Source organism: Syngnathus floridae, chromosome 3 (assembly GCF_059516105.1).
Source record: "Syngnathus floridae isolate MCC-2025c chromosome 3, RoL_Sflo_1.0, whole genome shotgun sequence".
NCBI classification, from domain to species: Eukaryota; Metazoa; Chordata; class Actinopteri; order Syngnathiformes; family Syngnathidae; genus Syngnathus; species Syngnathus floridae.
In genome coordinates this window covers 5,171,342-5,185,893 of record NC_142415.1, presented here as the reverse complement: position 1 = coordinate 5,185,893, position 14,552 = coordinate 5,171,342, and the positions used below count along the sequence as shown (strand labels likewise).

The window sequence follows — 14,552 nt, the reverse complement described above, 5'->3', positions numbered from 1 at the left end:
TGGTCATCGGGATAACTTGTAACTGTAAAGCACAAGACATTACTGGCATCACTGTTGGTGGTTGTCTTGCTATAAAAAGTTACAGGCCAAACTCATACTTGAAGAACCATCCACTTATAATCAAAGTCTAATATTCTTCTGACAGAAAATGTTAATTGAGACAAGTGTGATTTCAGAATCTGTGTAAAAGTTGGGACCTCATGTGTGAGCATTTGTATTGTCTGTTTCACTTTGATGCTCTTTAAATCTAGTGGGGAAAATTTTTTTGACAAGACCTTTATCATCTTCGAATCATCGCAGCTACCTTAGACAGCAGAGATTGTCTTTTGATATGATAATTGTAGTAACTCATGTTTTACGAACAAGAAGAAGGTGGCAAGGGCATTGGAGAACAAGGGCAAAGTACAACCATTGGGACAAGCTTTGCAAGTATGCACACACCTGTCATACTCTTACCTTGAGATCTTCTGCGTCATAAAAGCTAACTTGCACAGAAGGGACCATCCATGACTGAAATAGGGTGCTCAAAGTTTGGTTGGCCACAGCATCAGTGATTAAATGAAAGTGAAGAGGATTTCTCCTGGAAAATTGAGGGGGAAAAGTCAGCTTGATGAGTTAAACAATAATTAAGACATTAAGAAATCACAATAGTCATTTCTTATAAAACAACAACAACATTGCAGAACAATTTGGAATGTTTGAGCTAATCATTTTTAACACATCAAAGTCAAAGTCTCCTTGATTGTCAATTCCTCCGCATGTCAAGACACACAAAGACATGGCCACCATAGAAAAAGTTTGCCATAACTCACTGATCATCATTAGAACACTTTTATAAAGATCATGTTATCAGATCTTCTCCTCATAAAAGCTGAACACAACCTAGAGGGGTTGGTTGTCTTTCCATGTCCTTCTAAGAGTTTTAATTCCAATTGATAGGGGGCACAAAAGTCAATGGTATCTCCTTACGCAAGTGTGATTAACTTAGAATTTTACACTCAAATCCAACTCGATACTTGAAGATTGGGCTGGGCGATAATTCCATATCAATATGTATCCTGATTGACACAATATCAATAGACAATACCTTTGATAACATTTTCTGAATGCAATATGTGTTGTAGGGTTTGGAAATATTTTTGAGCGTGCAATGTCTCTCCAACCGTTTGAAAGCTAATTGCAGTGCTGTTATTCAGATTGCCCTGAAAACATATGTGTACGGTGATCCCTCGTTTTTCGCAGGATATGTGTTCCAGAACCACCCGCGACAAACAAAAATCCGTGAAGTAGATACGATATATACATTATTTAGAAATTTAAAAATCGATGTATTGAAGTTTCCAACATATAGTATTTCTTGTTGGCGGCTAGAGAGCATGGGTGTATTGTAAGTCCATTGAAAGTGTGGGTTTTCTTGCCTAGCAATGCAAAGGGTCCAACCTCAGAATTACCACACCACACTAAGGCATAGCGAAACCAAATTGAGTCACAGTTGTGCATGAACCTCCTGTTGCATTGTGGTCCAGTACACAATTTAAAAGGCTTTTTAAACCCTCCCCAATACTTTTACGCTACATAAACCTTTCTTATTACCTTTATTAATGTGGAAAATAGGTTTCAGAGTCACTGTGAGCTAGAAAATCACCATGCTCATATTCTATTAATTAAAGTGCACAAGCATACATTTACATACACACAATAATTAATTAAAATGCACAAGTATATATTCGAATATAGGAATAAATATACTTGTACAACTTATCTTATTACACATTCTTTTGGGTATGTGTTTGAATAACTTCTAATAATTAGTAGACATACATATGGCTCAATAGCTCTAAATACAGTGGAGCCTCGGTTTTCGAACACAATCCATTCCAGAAGGCTGTTCGAGAAGTGAATCGTTTGAATTCCGAATCATATTTTCCCATTACAAATAATGGAACAAAAATTAATCCGTTCCAAAACCCTGCCTTTTTTAAGCATTTTTTCATTTGCGTATTTTTGTCCAATCGCACAACTGCAGCGCACCGCCGAACACACAACCGTAGCGCGTCGCCGACCGCGCAACTGCACCGCGCTGGTCACATTATTGTGACAGAGCCGTCACTGAAATTTAGAAAATATTTTTAAAGTCCTGATGTTCCAAAATTTAAGTGGACCTCAATGCGCAGGGAGCTTAGTTTGGTCTGATCGCGCAACCGCAGCGCGCTGGGCGCTCAGTGTCACATTGTTTATGTAGCGTCTTTGTGTTTTAGGATGGCTTTACTGCTCCCACTTGCTTCCTTTGGAGGCATGATTAGAGTTGATGCAATCCTCAGAGTAACGAGAACGTAATAGCGAACGGAGTCAGTTGGCATGCGGGTCCTCTCGGCTCACCTCGCGTGGTTCGACAACCGAATATCGTCCGACATCCGAAGCAAAAAAATCTCGAATTTTTTGTTCGAATACCGATTTGTTCGAGAACCGGGACGTTTGAAAACCGAGGCTCCACTGTAGTATTTATTATAACCAGTGGCTGATGTTATCTTGAACTGCTTGATGTTTTTGTACTGCTTGTGGTTTTTATATAATTAACAATGAATTACGTGCGACATGTTTAAGTTGGGGAAACGAAATAAACAAGTTTGCCCGGAATATGAGACAATGAATTTGGGCATAAAAGACGATTGGGATATCAAGGCCATTAGTAAATAGACATAATAGAGTGGTACAAAATGACAAAAAGAGCTGACGTTGGGAAGAACATCTTTTTTTTCTTATGATGAGTACAAAAAGTATTAATTGCAGTGTGACATTTTTCATGATCTTTATTTTTATGGGAAAAGCGTGTGAGTGCCATATCTGCAGGAACTGGCACCATCTGGTGAAAACAAACCAAGAAGTGGGGAGAAGAACGAGGACAACCACGAGGGCCGCCAAGGACAGGACGAGACGCCAGGAATGATTACAGAAGATGAACTTCTCCCCACCTTTGTGTGTGGCGCAATATAATCTTGCATTGGAGCATTGTCGAAGAGAAAAGCCCAGCTCAGATTTGTAAACCTTTTTCCTGAACGCAGATTTAACATAATCGGCTGAGATTTAACTAATCTGGTATGAGTGTGATTTAGTGTGTGGATATTTTTGTCCTTAGAAGAAAAACGAACATCCGTTAAAGAAGATGGACACAGGTAATTTGAAATGGTTGATGCAAGGCAGAAGGCCCTATCCTCCTATATGTTTTCAATTTTCCAACATTACCATCGCCACACTGTTCTGTGCATGTATTGTGAATAAAAGAATGAACACGTGATATTTTCACATATAAAGTCCTTCTACGCCGGTTGGTGTGCGTGCCCGGCTGCTGCCTCCTGCGCTTGAACTCGGTCACGTCTGCAGTGATACACATTGCTCAGAGGTACACCCCACTCTATCAGGGCGTATTGCTGCTGTCCTGACTCCTGAACGGCAGTGCTTTTTTTCCCACCCTGCGCTTGTCCTCAATGAAGCACATTGCTCGGAGGCATTGTTGCTGTCCTGATTGTTTCTACACAGCGGTGCATTATTATTTTTTTATATTAAACTACGCTGGCGGATTTGATTGCTGTTTGTGCTCTCTCTCCTTCCCCCTCCTCCCTGGCTTTGGGAGGGGACTATGTGACGCCCAAACTGAAAATAGCTGGTTCTACATCTACTAATCAGGACATGAACTGGGGGTTTGGCCATTTGCTGCAGCACTTCATTTGTTTATGGACATCGACATTAGCTTATTTGATATTAATTCACATTGTGTGTTAAATGTTGCCCGTTTTGCATCCATTGCAGCCTGGTCATCCTGGAAGGCAGATTCTCTTAACTGTGGCCCCTTTTCAAGGTTTCTCATATTTTTCCCCTTGCCCTCCTGGGGGTTAAGAACAGGGGAACTCGACAATAATTGCCAACTGTGGCCATGTGAAGCCCTTTGAGAAGTTTTTGTGATTAAGTGCTATATAAATAAATTTGACTTGATTTGACCTATCTGTCAATCCATTCTTTTATCCCAGATGACTGCTAATAACACACTTTGGTGATATTCTAAAAATAAATAATACACCGCATTTCTCACCTGTGAAAGAGGACAGACTTGACGAGTGTGACCATGTCTCTACTAGTTTTGTGTCCAGCGCAAACACAGGCGACATGTATTACCTGTAGAAAAAACAAAAAAATGTAAATGTCATAGAGTGCATACTCAGCATATACACTGATTTTATAATCCCTCGTTTATTGCGGATAATTGGTTCCAAGACCACCCGTGATAGGTGAAAATCCGCGATGTAGAGAAAATATATCGTTACAATATCCACATAAGAATTTTATGAACCTTTATTGTAGTTTTATACACTTTATTGGCTTTTTAAATACTTTTTTGTTTTTTTAAACACTTTTGTAAAACATTTAAAGTCAAATTGACTTTCAGAAACATTCTTATTTATTCAAACAAATACAGTAAATATATTGTTACAATATCCACACAAGACTTTTATGAACCTTTTATGAAGTGTAAATGTGTCAGGCCCCTCTCTGCTCTTGCATACTGGCCGGCTGACGCGACCCCGCGGCCCAGCGCAAGGGCATCTGTACAAGACTATTATAATTTTATTTGTTAACACTTTATAGTACTTTGAAATACCGTATTTGCCGGTGTATTGGTCGACCTTTTTCGATCCAAAATCGACCGAAAAAAATCGACCTCGACTTATACACCGAGTCATAAAATTTAACTTCGTATTCATCGCTTCAAATGTGATGGTAACCAAGGCCGTTTCTCATGCATCTCATTGTGCGTTGCACTTAGAAAATTTGAACCGGGCGGCGTGCGCGAGTGCGCGGCCCGCTGGAAGTCGAATGAGGCGCCGCGACCACCTCCGCGGTGCTTATAAACAGCCGATCCGCTCGGCGGGGGCTATTTTCGGCCACTTGGCTAGTGCGCACGGCCTCCCGGATGTGCCGGGCGGATGCGCGAGCTCGCCGGCCGCTGGAAGTCGAATGAGGCGCCGCGACCACCTCCGCGGTGCTTATAAACAGCCGATCCGCTCGGCGGGGGCTATTTTCGGCCACTTGGCTCGTGCGCACGGCCTCCCGGATGTGCCGGGCGGCTGCGCGAGCTCGCCGGCCGCTGGAAGTCGAATGAGGCGCCGCGACCACCTCCGCGGTGCTTATAAACAGCCGATCCGCTCGGCGGGGGCTATTTTCGGCCACTTGGCTCGTGCGCACGGCCTCCCGGATGTGCCGGGCGGGTGCGCGAGCTCGCCGGCCGCTGGAAGTCCAATGAGGCGCCGCGACCACCTCCGCGGTACTTATAAACAGCCGATCCGCTCGGCGGGGGCTATTTTCGGCCACTTGGCTCGTGCGCACGGCCTCCCGGATGTGCCGGGCGGGTGCGCGAGCTCGCCGGCCGCTGGAAGTCCAATGAGGCGCCGCGATCTCCTCCGCGGTGCTTATAAAGTGCCGATCCGCTCGGCTTGGAGCTATTTCCGGCCGGTTGGTGCCGGGCGGCGTGCGCGAGCTCGCCGGCCGCGATTTCCTCCGCGGTGCTTATAAACAGCCGCATACGCACGGCCTCCCGGAATTTGAACACATTTCGTCAATAAATTTTGCATATTGAATTTTGAAGTTTAATATAATGCAACAATTGAGCTCGACTTATACAAAGGATATATCATAAAATCGTAAATTTCCGTCGAATTTTAGGGGGTCGACTTATACACCGAGTCGACCTGTACACCGGCAAATACGGTAGTTTATTGTACTTTAAACACTTGTTAAAAATATTTTAAAGTGTAAATGTGTCACGGCTCTGCTCTCGCTGTGCAAGGTTGTTTGCATTATCTCTTGCTATTCCTACCAGTAGCTCATCATCATTAAGGCTATGTGCTTGAGGAGTTTCCTCAAAATCTGAAATCTGAATCATTATTGGATTATGTAGCAGATAAGGCCCTATCAGGTAGGCAAAACATTTCAATGGCTTCCTTGACTGAGTAAAACATTTGTCAGCCTGCCATAACACACTACAAATCCCGCAGAGTATTCTTTAAGAACGTTAGCTAAAAAACCTTTCCGTCCAACAAAGATCTATACTAATATGCTATGTCCCAGGAATTTAGGCCTCATCAGTTTTACTCACTGCACAGTAAAATGAAAATTATATTATGCCATTGGCTTTGATCAAATCTGCCTCTGATAGTTTATGAGATGGGCAAATGCAGAAAGGAGATGTGGTGGTGCCAGCAGATGTGTTCAGACAAACTTGGTCAAACGTCACCTGGAAAGAATGGAAATAATAATTATATAGAAATAACAAAACATTAGTATAATAACTATTTAAGTAATAGTAGTACAAATATAATTCCAAATACTATGGGTATGTCTTAATGGTCAAAGAATCTGATGATGTTGACATTTTTTTTTTAGCTTTATTACTAATCAACAGTTTTTCTATATGTGCTTGGGTTCTGTCTTTAGAGTTACTTCTTACAAATGCAGCTGTAACCATTTTTAAAAACAATTTCTGAAAAAAAAAACAAGAAAACATCTTGACGGATTACAACAACATATCCTTTGGCATTCCTGTCCGTCTCCCTAACCCGGTTGACCAGCTGAGTAGAGTGACTGTCTTAAGATTTACTTCTCACAAATGTAATGGCCTCATTTATACATGACACTGACAAGCTTGGCTCTTCACGCCTGTCATTTGGCAGTACCTTGGGAGTTAAAAGTATATATATCTGGTAGTTCTAATGTATTTTATGTGTGGAGCCCTTCATGGTTGTTACTGTTTAGCATCTACATGCTTCCACTTGGTGACATTATACGCAACTATATCATTAGTTTTCACTGTTATGCTAACGATACCCAGTTATATGCCGGTGGAAATAACAAACCCGCGGAATTGCTGTCATCCAGAGGTGTGCCTCGCTGAGATTGAACAATAGATGTCTTTAATTTTTTTTTCTTCTTATTTCCGATAAAACGGACAAGTTGATCAATGCCCCTGCTCATCATCCATACTTATTTATATCTTGTCAAATTCACATTAGTAGAAAAAATTTGTTTTTACTGCCGCAATATCGCAAGGATCTGTCCCATTCTTTCTGTTCGTAATGCAAAAATCATAATTCATCCGTTTGTTATGTCTCACCTTGATTATCGTAACATTTTACTTTCTTGTGTATCTACGTTTATTAATAAAAGTCTGCAGTCAGTTCAAAATGCTGCAGCTGGACTCCTGACAAGGATGAGAAAGTTTGATCATATTAATAATAACTTCCATTGGCTCTCAGTCCATAGATGCAATTTCAAGGTTCTGCTATCTACCAATAAATACCTTCATTCAAAACGCGCAAGTCTTTTATGATCCCGGGAGCCAAACAGAAGTCAGGTTCTTGAGCATTTTCTATTTGGGCTTCAGTGTTCCTGAATAAACCTACCCATATATATTAGAGCCCGCTGCCTTGGTAGAAATGTTTAAAACATGACGAAAGACCTATTTATATACCCTTGCATTGAGTTGAACTACATGTTCGCCTCTGACTGCCGCTTCTACTCTATCTCCTGCCCCATCCTCCCTGGCTCGGGTAGGGGGTGAGGTGACTATGACTGAATTGGAAGTCACTATTTGGATTCTGCCCCAACTAACCAGGACAAGATCTAAGGTGGACCACCTCCTCAGAGGCGCCACTATGGTGTCTCCCTGCAGCGTTTCATAATGTATGATTGAATTGATTTTCACTTTATTTTAAATGATATTGTACAGGATCACATTATGTATTAAATGATGCTCACTGCGGCCTCTTAAAGTTTCTCATTTTTCCCAGATTGTTTTTGTTGTTTTTTCCTTGCCTTTTTAGGGTTATAGTATCAGGGATTTTCTTAATATTTGTCAACTGTGGGAATCCGAAGCCATTTGAGACTTTTCTGTGATTAATTATTATATAAATTAATACTATATATGTATAATATAAATTTGACACAAAAATTGAATTATATGCGATGGAAGTGTGCCCCTCAAATTTAGAACTATGAATAGAAGTCAAAAGCAACTCTCTGATTCTGAAATGGAATTTGTTTTCCCTTTGCATTATAAATTGCTGCTATGTGGTAAGGCCATTACATAGACCTTCAGGTGATGTCTGTGTGAATCAGTCCACTGGTATAAAAATGACCCAGCTCACAATACCAGAAATGTTTTGCCAAAATGTATTTAAAATTTATTTACTTACCAAGGCTAAATATTATTATACAAATATATGTCACAACAGACATGTCATTTAGTTCAAGTTAAGCCCAGTGAGCAGAGCCACTAGCAGTGACCTTGGCAACTTTACATAACAGCTGCCACATCCAGGACATTCACTTAGTCCCTTGATATGAAACTTCAAATTTAGCTCGTCAAATGTGTATGATATCAGTTCACTGGATTTTTAGCAAGAACATTTTCCAAAACTTGGAGATCAGAGGCGGATGGAAGGATCAAAGTGTGTGTGTGTGTGTGTGTGTGTGTGTGCGTGCGTGCGTGCATGCGAGCGTGCGTGCGTGTGTCTCGACGGAACACCACCTTATCATGGTGAGGCATTTTGCGCGTCTCCATGACCCTAAATTATGTCGGCCAGATTCTCGCACTCCTGGCAGGGTCACCCAAGGCGTCATTTTAAAGAGCTAAAATAGAGAGGAGCTGGAAACATAGTTATTCAGATTTTTTTTTTTTGAAAAGCCCAAATAATTGTGTCAGTTGCAGATATATTTGTGAAGTGAAGTCTCAACCAGCTCTGTGCAGTGTGCTCTCCAAACTCCAAATCTATCAACATCATAGTTCACTTCAATTCCGATGAGGCACCATTTCTGTTGCGAATATGGAGTAACAAATGAGCAAACAAATTAAATACTTAATTTATAATTTAGTTAATGGGGTGGAATTCTACTGCCTGCAGTTAACAAAAAACACTGCAGTTACATAATAACTTCGCTGCAAACACAGGTTAACACACTTTGGTAGACAGAATACCCAACGCTAGTTCACATAAACAAAGTAACTCGCCATCGGGGAATTGATCCCCGGTCTTCCGCATGACAGGTGGAGATACTGTCCACTATACTAACGAGGAACACATGTTACGAAGAGGGTCTTTAGTGACTTGTCACTAGAACCGGCCGCGTGGTGGTAGGTTAAGAAGTCCAAGTCAAAGTCTGCTTTATTATAAATTTCTTCACATGCCAAGACACACAAAGAGATCGAAATTACGTTCCCACTATCCCATGGTGACAAGTTCACAATGTACATACAAGTAAACAACACAAGAAAATAAAACAAGAAGGCACAAACAATGAATAAACGAGTGATGAATAAATAATAAATAAACAAATAACACAACAAATAAGTACACTACGCAGAAGGGGGAAGAGAGTTCAGGATCCTAACAGCCTGGAGAATGAAGCTGTTGGTGAGTCTGGCGGTGCGGGAGCGCAGGCTCCTATACCTCTTCCCAGAGGGCAGAAGATCAAACAAAGAGTGAGCGGGGTGACTCACATCACTCACAATCGTGGTCGCCTTGCGGGCGAGATGGGAGGTGTAAATGCCTTTCAGGGAGGGGAGTGAAGCACCAATAATCTTACCAGCCGTGTTCACTATGCACTTCAGGGCCTTCATGTTGTATTCAGTGCAGCTACCACCCCAGATAGCGATACAACTGGAGAGGACGCTCTCAATGGTGCCACGGGAGAATGTAGTCATGACGGCCGGAGGAGCACTTGCTCGCCTGAGTTTCCGCAGGAAGTACAGGCTGAGCTTTCTTCGCCAGTGGTGGACCAGGAGAGGTCCTCACTGATGTAAACGCCCAGGAATCTGGTGCTGCTCACCTTCTCCACCACAGCACCGTTGATGGTCAGCGGCAGGTGGTGGGTGTGACCCTTCCGGAAGTCAACAACAATTTCCTTGGTCATGTTGACGTTCAGCAGGAGGTTGTTGTCCCTGCACCACGCGGTCAGAAGGTCAACCTCCAACCTGTACTGAGTCCCGTCACCCTTGGTGATGAGACCCACCAGAGTCGTGTCGTCAGCAAACTTCACTATGCGGTTGTCGCTGTAGGACGCAGTGCAGTCATGCGTCAGCAGGGTGAAGAGCAGCGGACTGAGCACACAGCCTTGGGGGGCCCCCGTGCTCAGCGTGATGCTGGCGGAGATTTCGTCGCCAACACGTACCACCTGAAGCCTCTGACAGAAGAAGTCCAGTAGCCAGTTGCAGAGGTAGGTACTGAGGCCCAGCTTGTCGAGTTTGCAGATGAGTCTTTGTGGCACAATGGTGTTGAAGGCAGAACTAAAGTCCACAAACAGCGATCTCACATACAAGTCCCTACTCTCCAGGTGGGAGAGCGCCGAGTGGAGGACAGAGCAGATGGCATCCTCAGAGGACCGTTTGGCTCGGTACGCAAACTGGAAGGGGTCTATGGTGGGGGTGAGAATGGATCTGATGTGCTCCATGACAAGCCGCTCAAAGCACTTCATGATGATGGGCGTCAGTGCCACGGGGCGGTAGTCATTAAAGCAGGACGGAGCAGGCTTTTTCAGCACAGTTACGATGGTGGCAGCCTTGAAACACGAAGGGACGATGGCCTGCTGCAGGGAAATGTTAAAGATGTCTGTGAAGACACCCGTCAGCTCCCCAACGCAGTCCTTCAGCGCTCGACCTGGGATGTTGTCAGGGCCTGCCGCCTTACGGGTGTTGATAGCGGCAAGCGCCCTCCTCACGCTGTCGGCAGAGAGGCACAGGGGCTGCTCGTGTGGAGGGGGAGTGGTCTTCAGCGGGCAAGTGCTGTTCTGAGCGTCGAAGCGAGCAAAGAAGCGGTTAAGATCGTTGAGCAGACTGACGTCGCCCTCACAGCTCTGCAACGTGGGCTTGTAGTCCGTGATGGTCTGAATGCCCTGCCAAAGGCTCCGTGCATCCCTGCTGTCCTTGAAGTGGGCGGTAATCTTGCAAGAGAACGCCCTTTTCGCTTCCTTGATGCCCCGGGACAGGTCGGCCTTCGCTGCCCTCAAGCCAGCCTCATTCCCCGCTCTGAAGGCTTTGTCCCTGGCCTTCAGCAGCCTGAGGACAGCCCCCGTCAGCCATGGCTTCCAGTTAGCCCGAGTGACGATGGATTTCGAGTGAGTCACATCAGCAATGCACAGAGTCAGTATACTCCACTGAATTAGATGTTTGTTTTTAACAATGTGCCAACATGATCTTTATTTATATAGCAATTTCACATGCGATTGAATTTGATAACCAGAATTATGAAAACACAATCGATCAGCAAGATATTGCCACTGTGGCTTTAATTAAATTGAAATATTTTTGGTAACTAAATGTGTAGTTGGTAATCAAATGTGTATAATAATAATATGTTTGTTAGATCGCAAAAATTTGTCCCTGTTTTCTAGTAGTAGTCGGCCTGTTGGCGACAAAGTGATCGAGAATTGTCCCTGCATATTACGTTATGAGATCCCTTGACAAAAACTTCATACTACTTGTTTCCACCCGGTTTCGAATCGGGGACCTTTCGCGTGTCAGGCGAACGTGATAACCACTGAAGCAATGGGGTCGAAAAATACAAAAATTCCTGCATAGCTACAAAAACAGATGTGCTCAAACCTCACTGAATAAAGTACATAAGCAGACAAGTATATTCACATGTTAAATCAATAAAAGAAAACATTTTAAGCATATAATTATACCTACACACCAAATCAATAAAGAGGACATAACTAGACATTTTTGATAAGTGGTAATGAGAAAGGTTTTTATAAACTTTATGATCTGATATATATTTCTGAGCACTTTGAAATAACAAATGTCTTGATATATTGCCTAAATAGCTTAATGACCCTTAAGGAACTGTGTAATGCATGCCTGATGTTTTTCTCTAAATCATGGACATGGCCAGAGTCGTCTTGACCGTTCAGTACTTGATTGTATCTTATGTTTTGACTAATGCTAGACGCCAGTTTTGATTACTACTGAACGCTCTGCACAGAGGGACATATTTTGCCTAACAAAGAAAAGATACGGTTGGAAGCATGATTAAACTAAGAATAAGCAAAGACATGAAGTATCAAAAGAACAGCAATAGATTAATGATGTCACAGCCAAAAGCTAACATAATTTCGTACAAAATGACAAAATTGAAAGAATGAGGTACGACAGTGTATGTCAAGATTGGAGAAGAATGTTCACAGGAAGGTCACGTGGAGATAAAACCAGCAGGTGCCAGAGGGAGCCAGCCAAGGACTCGGCCAAAGATGATCGCCAAGGCCGAAAGACGGGATGGAAGAGAACAGCCCCCACACACACCGAATCGCCCGTAACCAGCACCCACTCCCATGGCGAACTTGCCTCACCCCAAAGACTCATCACCCATCAATCTCGGCCCACAATGTGCTCCTGAATATAAGCTGATAAAAGAACCTTGCACATTGCCTTTTCTGAATGGACACTTTTTGCTCTTGAAAGTCCCAGCGCTGTATTGTACTTTCCTGAAAACAGAGCTTTCTAAACAAGAATTGTGATTGAACTCAACCAACCAGTGTAAGTCTAATTTCTGCTTCAGTGTCTTAGCATTTTCCTAAATCTGGCTGATAGTCACCCGAGAGCCCCTCTTTCAAAAAGCAGCATCACGAACTGGCGCTGGAGACAACCTTTTCAAATGGGCTGACACAAAGGTACACCGGCTTGGTTCCAACTGGTTTCGAACCGCAGACCTTTCCTGTGTGAGGCGAACGCGATGACCACTACACTACGGATCGTTGCCTGACTGTGTTACGGGAGCCGCCTTGCAAAAAGTGGCATCATGGACTGGCGCCGCAGATGGATTTTTAAAATGGGCTGACAGAAAAGTTCACATTGGTTGTTTACACCCAGTTTCGAACCGGGGACGTTTCGCCTGTGAGGCAAATGTGATAACCACCACACTATGGAAACTTGCTTGAGGGTTTCATGAGAGCCGTCTTCCAAAAAGTGGCATCACGGACTGGCGCCGGAGACAAATTTTTCAAATGGGCTGACAAAAAGGTACATCTGGCTTGTTTCCAACCGGATCTTTCACGTGTGAGGCGAACGTGATACCCACTACACAATGGAAACTGCCATGGCTAAAACTTGAGAGCCATGTTGCAAAAAGTAGCATCACGGACTGACGCCGGGCCGTTTTCACTTTCGCGTATTAGGCGAACTGGAGAACTGCTTGGTATGACAGTGTCATTATGTACCTTTACATGCTGGGTAGCTGCCACTTCCACTGGGCACTGACACAACACGGGTGTGCACCTCAGTAGTATAGTGGACAGACTCTCCGCCTGCCACGCGGCAGACCCTGGTTCGATTCCCCGATGGGGAGAACTATGTTTTGGGAATAGCTCTAGGCATGTGCGCAAGTGTGCGTGCGCGTGCGGGCGTGCGTGTCTCAACGGGAACACCACCTTATCGTGGTGAGGCACTTTGCGTGTATCCATGACCCCTAGACTATGTCAGCCGGAGTCTCGCACTTCTGGCAGGGTCACCCATGCTGTTTTTTTAAAGAGCTAAAATAGAGAGGAGCTGTAAACATAGTTATTCAGATTTTTTAATGAAAAGCCCATACAATTGTGGTAGTTGCATGTATATTTGTGAAGTCTCAACCAGCTCTGTGCAGTGTGCTCTCCAAACTCCAAATCTACCAACATCATGGTTCACTACAAGTCCGATGAGACACCATTTCTGTTGCGGATATGGAGTAACAAATGAGCAAACTAATTAAATTATTAATTTTGTTAATGGGGTGGAATTCTACTGCCTGCAGTTAACACAAACTGTCACACAAAAAAAATTGTAGTTACATAATAACTCTGCTGCAAACACAGGTTATCACACTTTGGTATACAGAATATCCAATGCTAGTTCACATAAACAAAGCAACTCTCCGTCAGGGAATCGAACCCTGGTCTTCCGCGTGACAAGCGGAGATACTGTCCACTATACTAACGAGGAACATGTGCTGTGCAGAGGGTCTTTTGTGATTTGTCACTAGAACCGTCCGCATAGTGGTAGGTTAAGAACCACTGATTTAGATGTTTGTTTTTAACAGATGTGCCAACATGATCTTTATTTATATAGCATTTTCACATGCGATTGAATTTGATAACCAGAAGCATGAAAGGACAATCCGTCAGCAAGATATTGCCACTCTGGCTTTAAATAAATTGAAATATTATAGGTAACTAAATGTGTAGTTGGAAATTAAATGTGTATAATTTTAATATGTTTGTTAGATTGCACACATTTGTCCCTGTTTTCTAGTAGTAGTAGTAGTAGTGGTAGTAGTTGTAGTAGTGGTAGTAGTAGTAGTTGTTGTTAGATAAATTGTATATATATATGTTATCATGCGTTCTCTAATGGGTACTTATTAATAAGATTATTGCACAGAATGCTTGCTGTTTCGCCTTGCAGACGTCCACCAGACGGATTGTGAAAAACAACAAGTCAAACGATGCTGTCTGGAATTTCCTGACCTTCTAGACCTCTG

At 43.2% G+C, this 14,552-nt stretch overlaps 1 protein-coding gene across 1 annotated transcript in view; it reads right to left on the bottom strand.

Moving 5' to 3' along the window:
• LOC148400135 (xylosyl- and glucuronyltransferase LARGE2s-like) overlaps nucleotides 1-14,552 on the bottom strand; it is a 67,981-nt gene that overhangs the window by 27,670 nt on the left and 25,759 nt on the right. Inside the window, 2 exon segments of the mRNA XM_088371022.1 lie at nucleotides 457-580; nucleotides 4,088-4,170. Of these exon segments, the coding sequence (XP_088227148.1) occupies nucleotides 457-580; nucleotides 4,088-4,170 (207 nt within the window).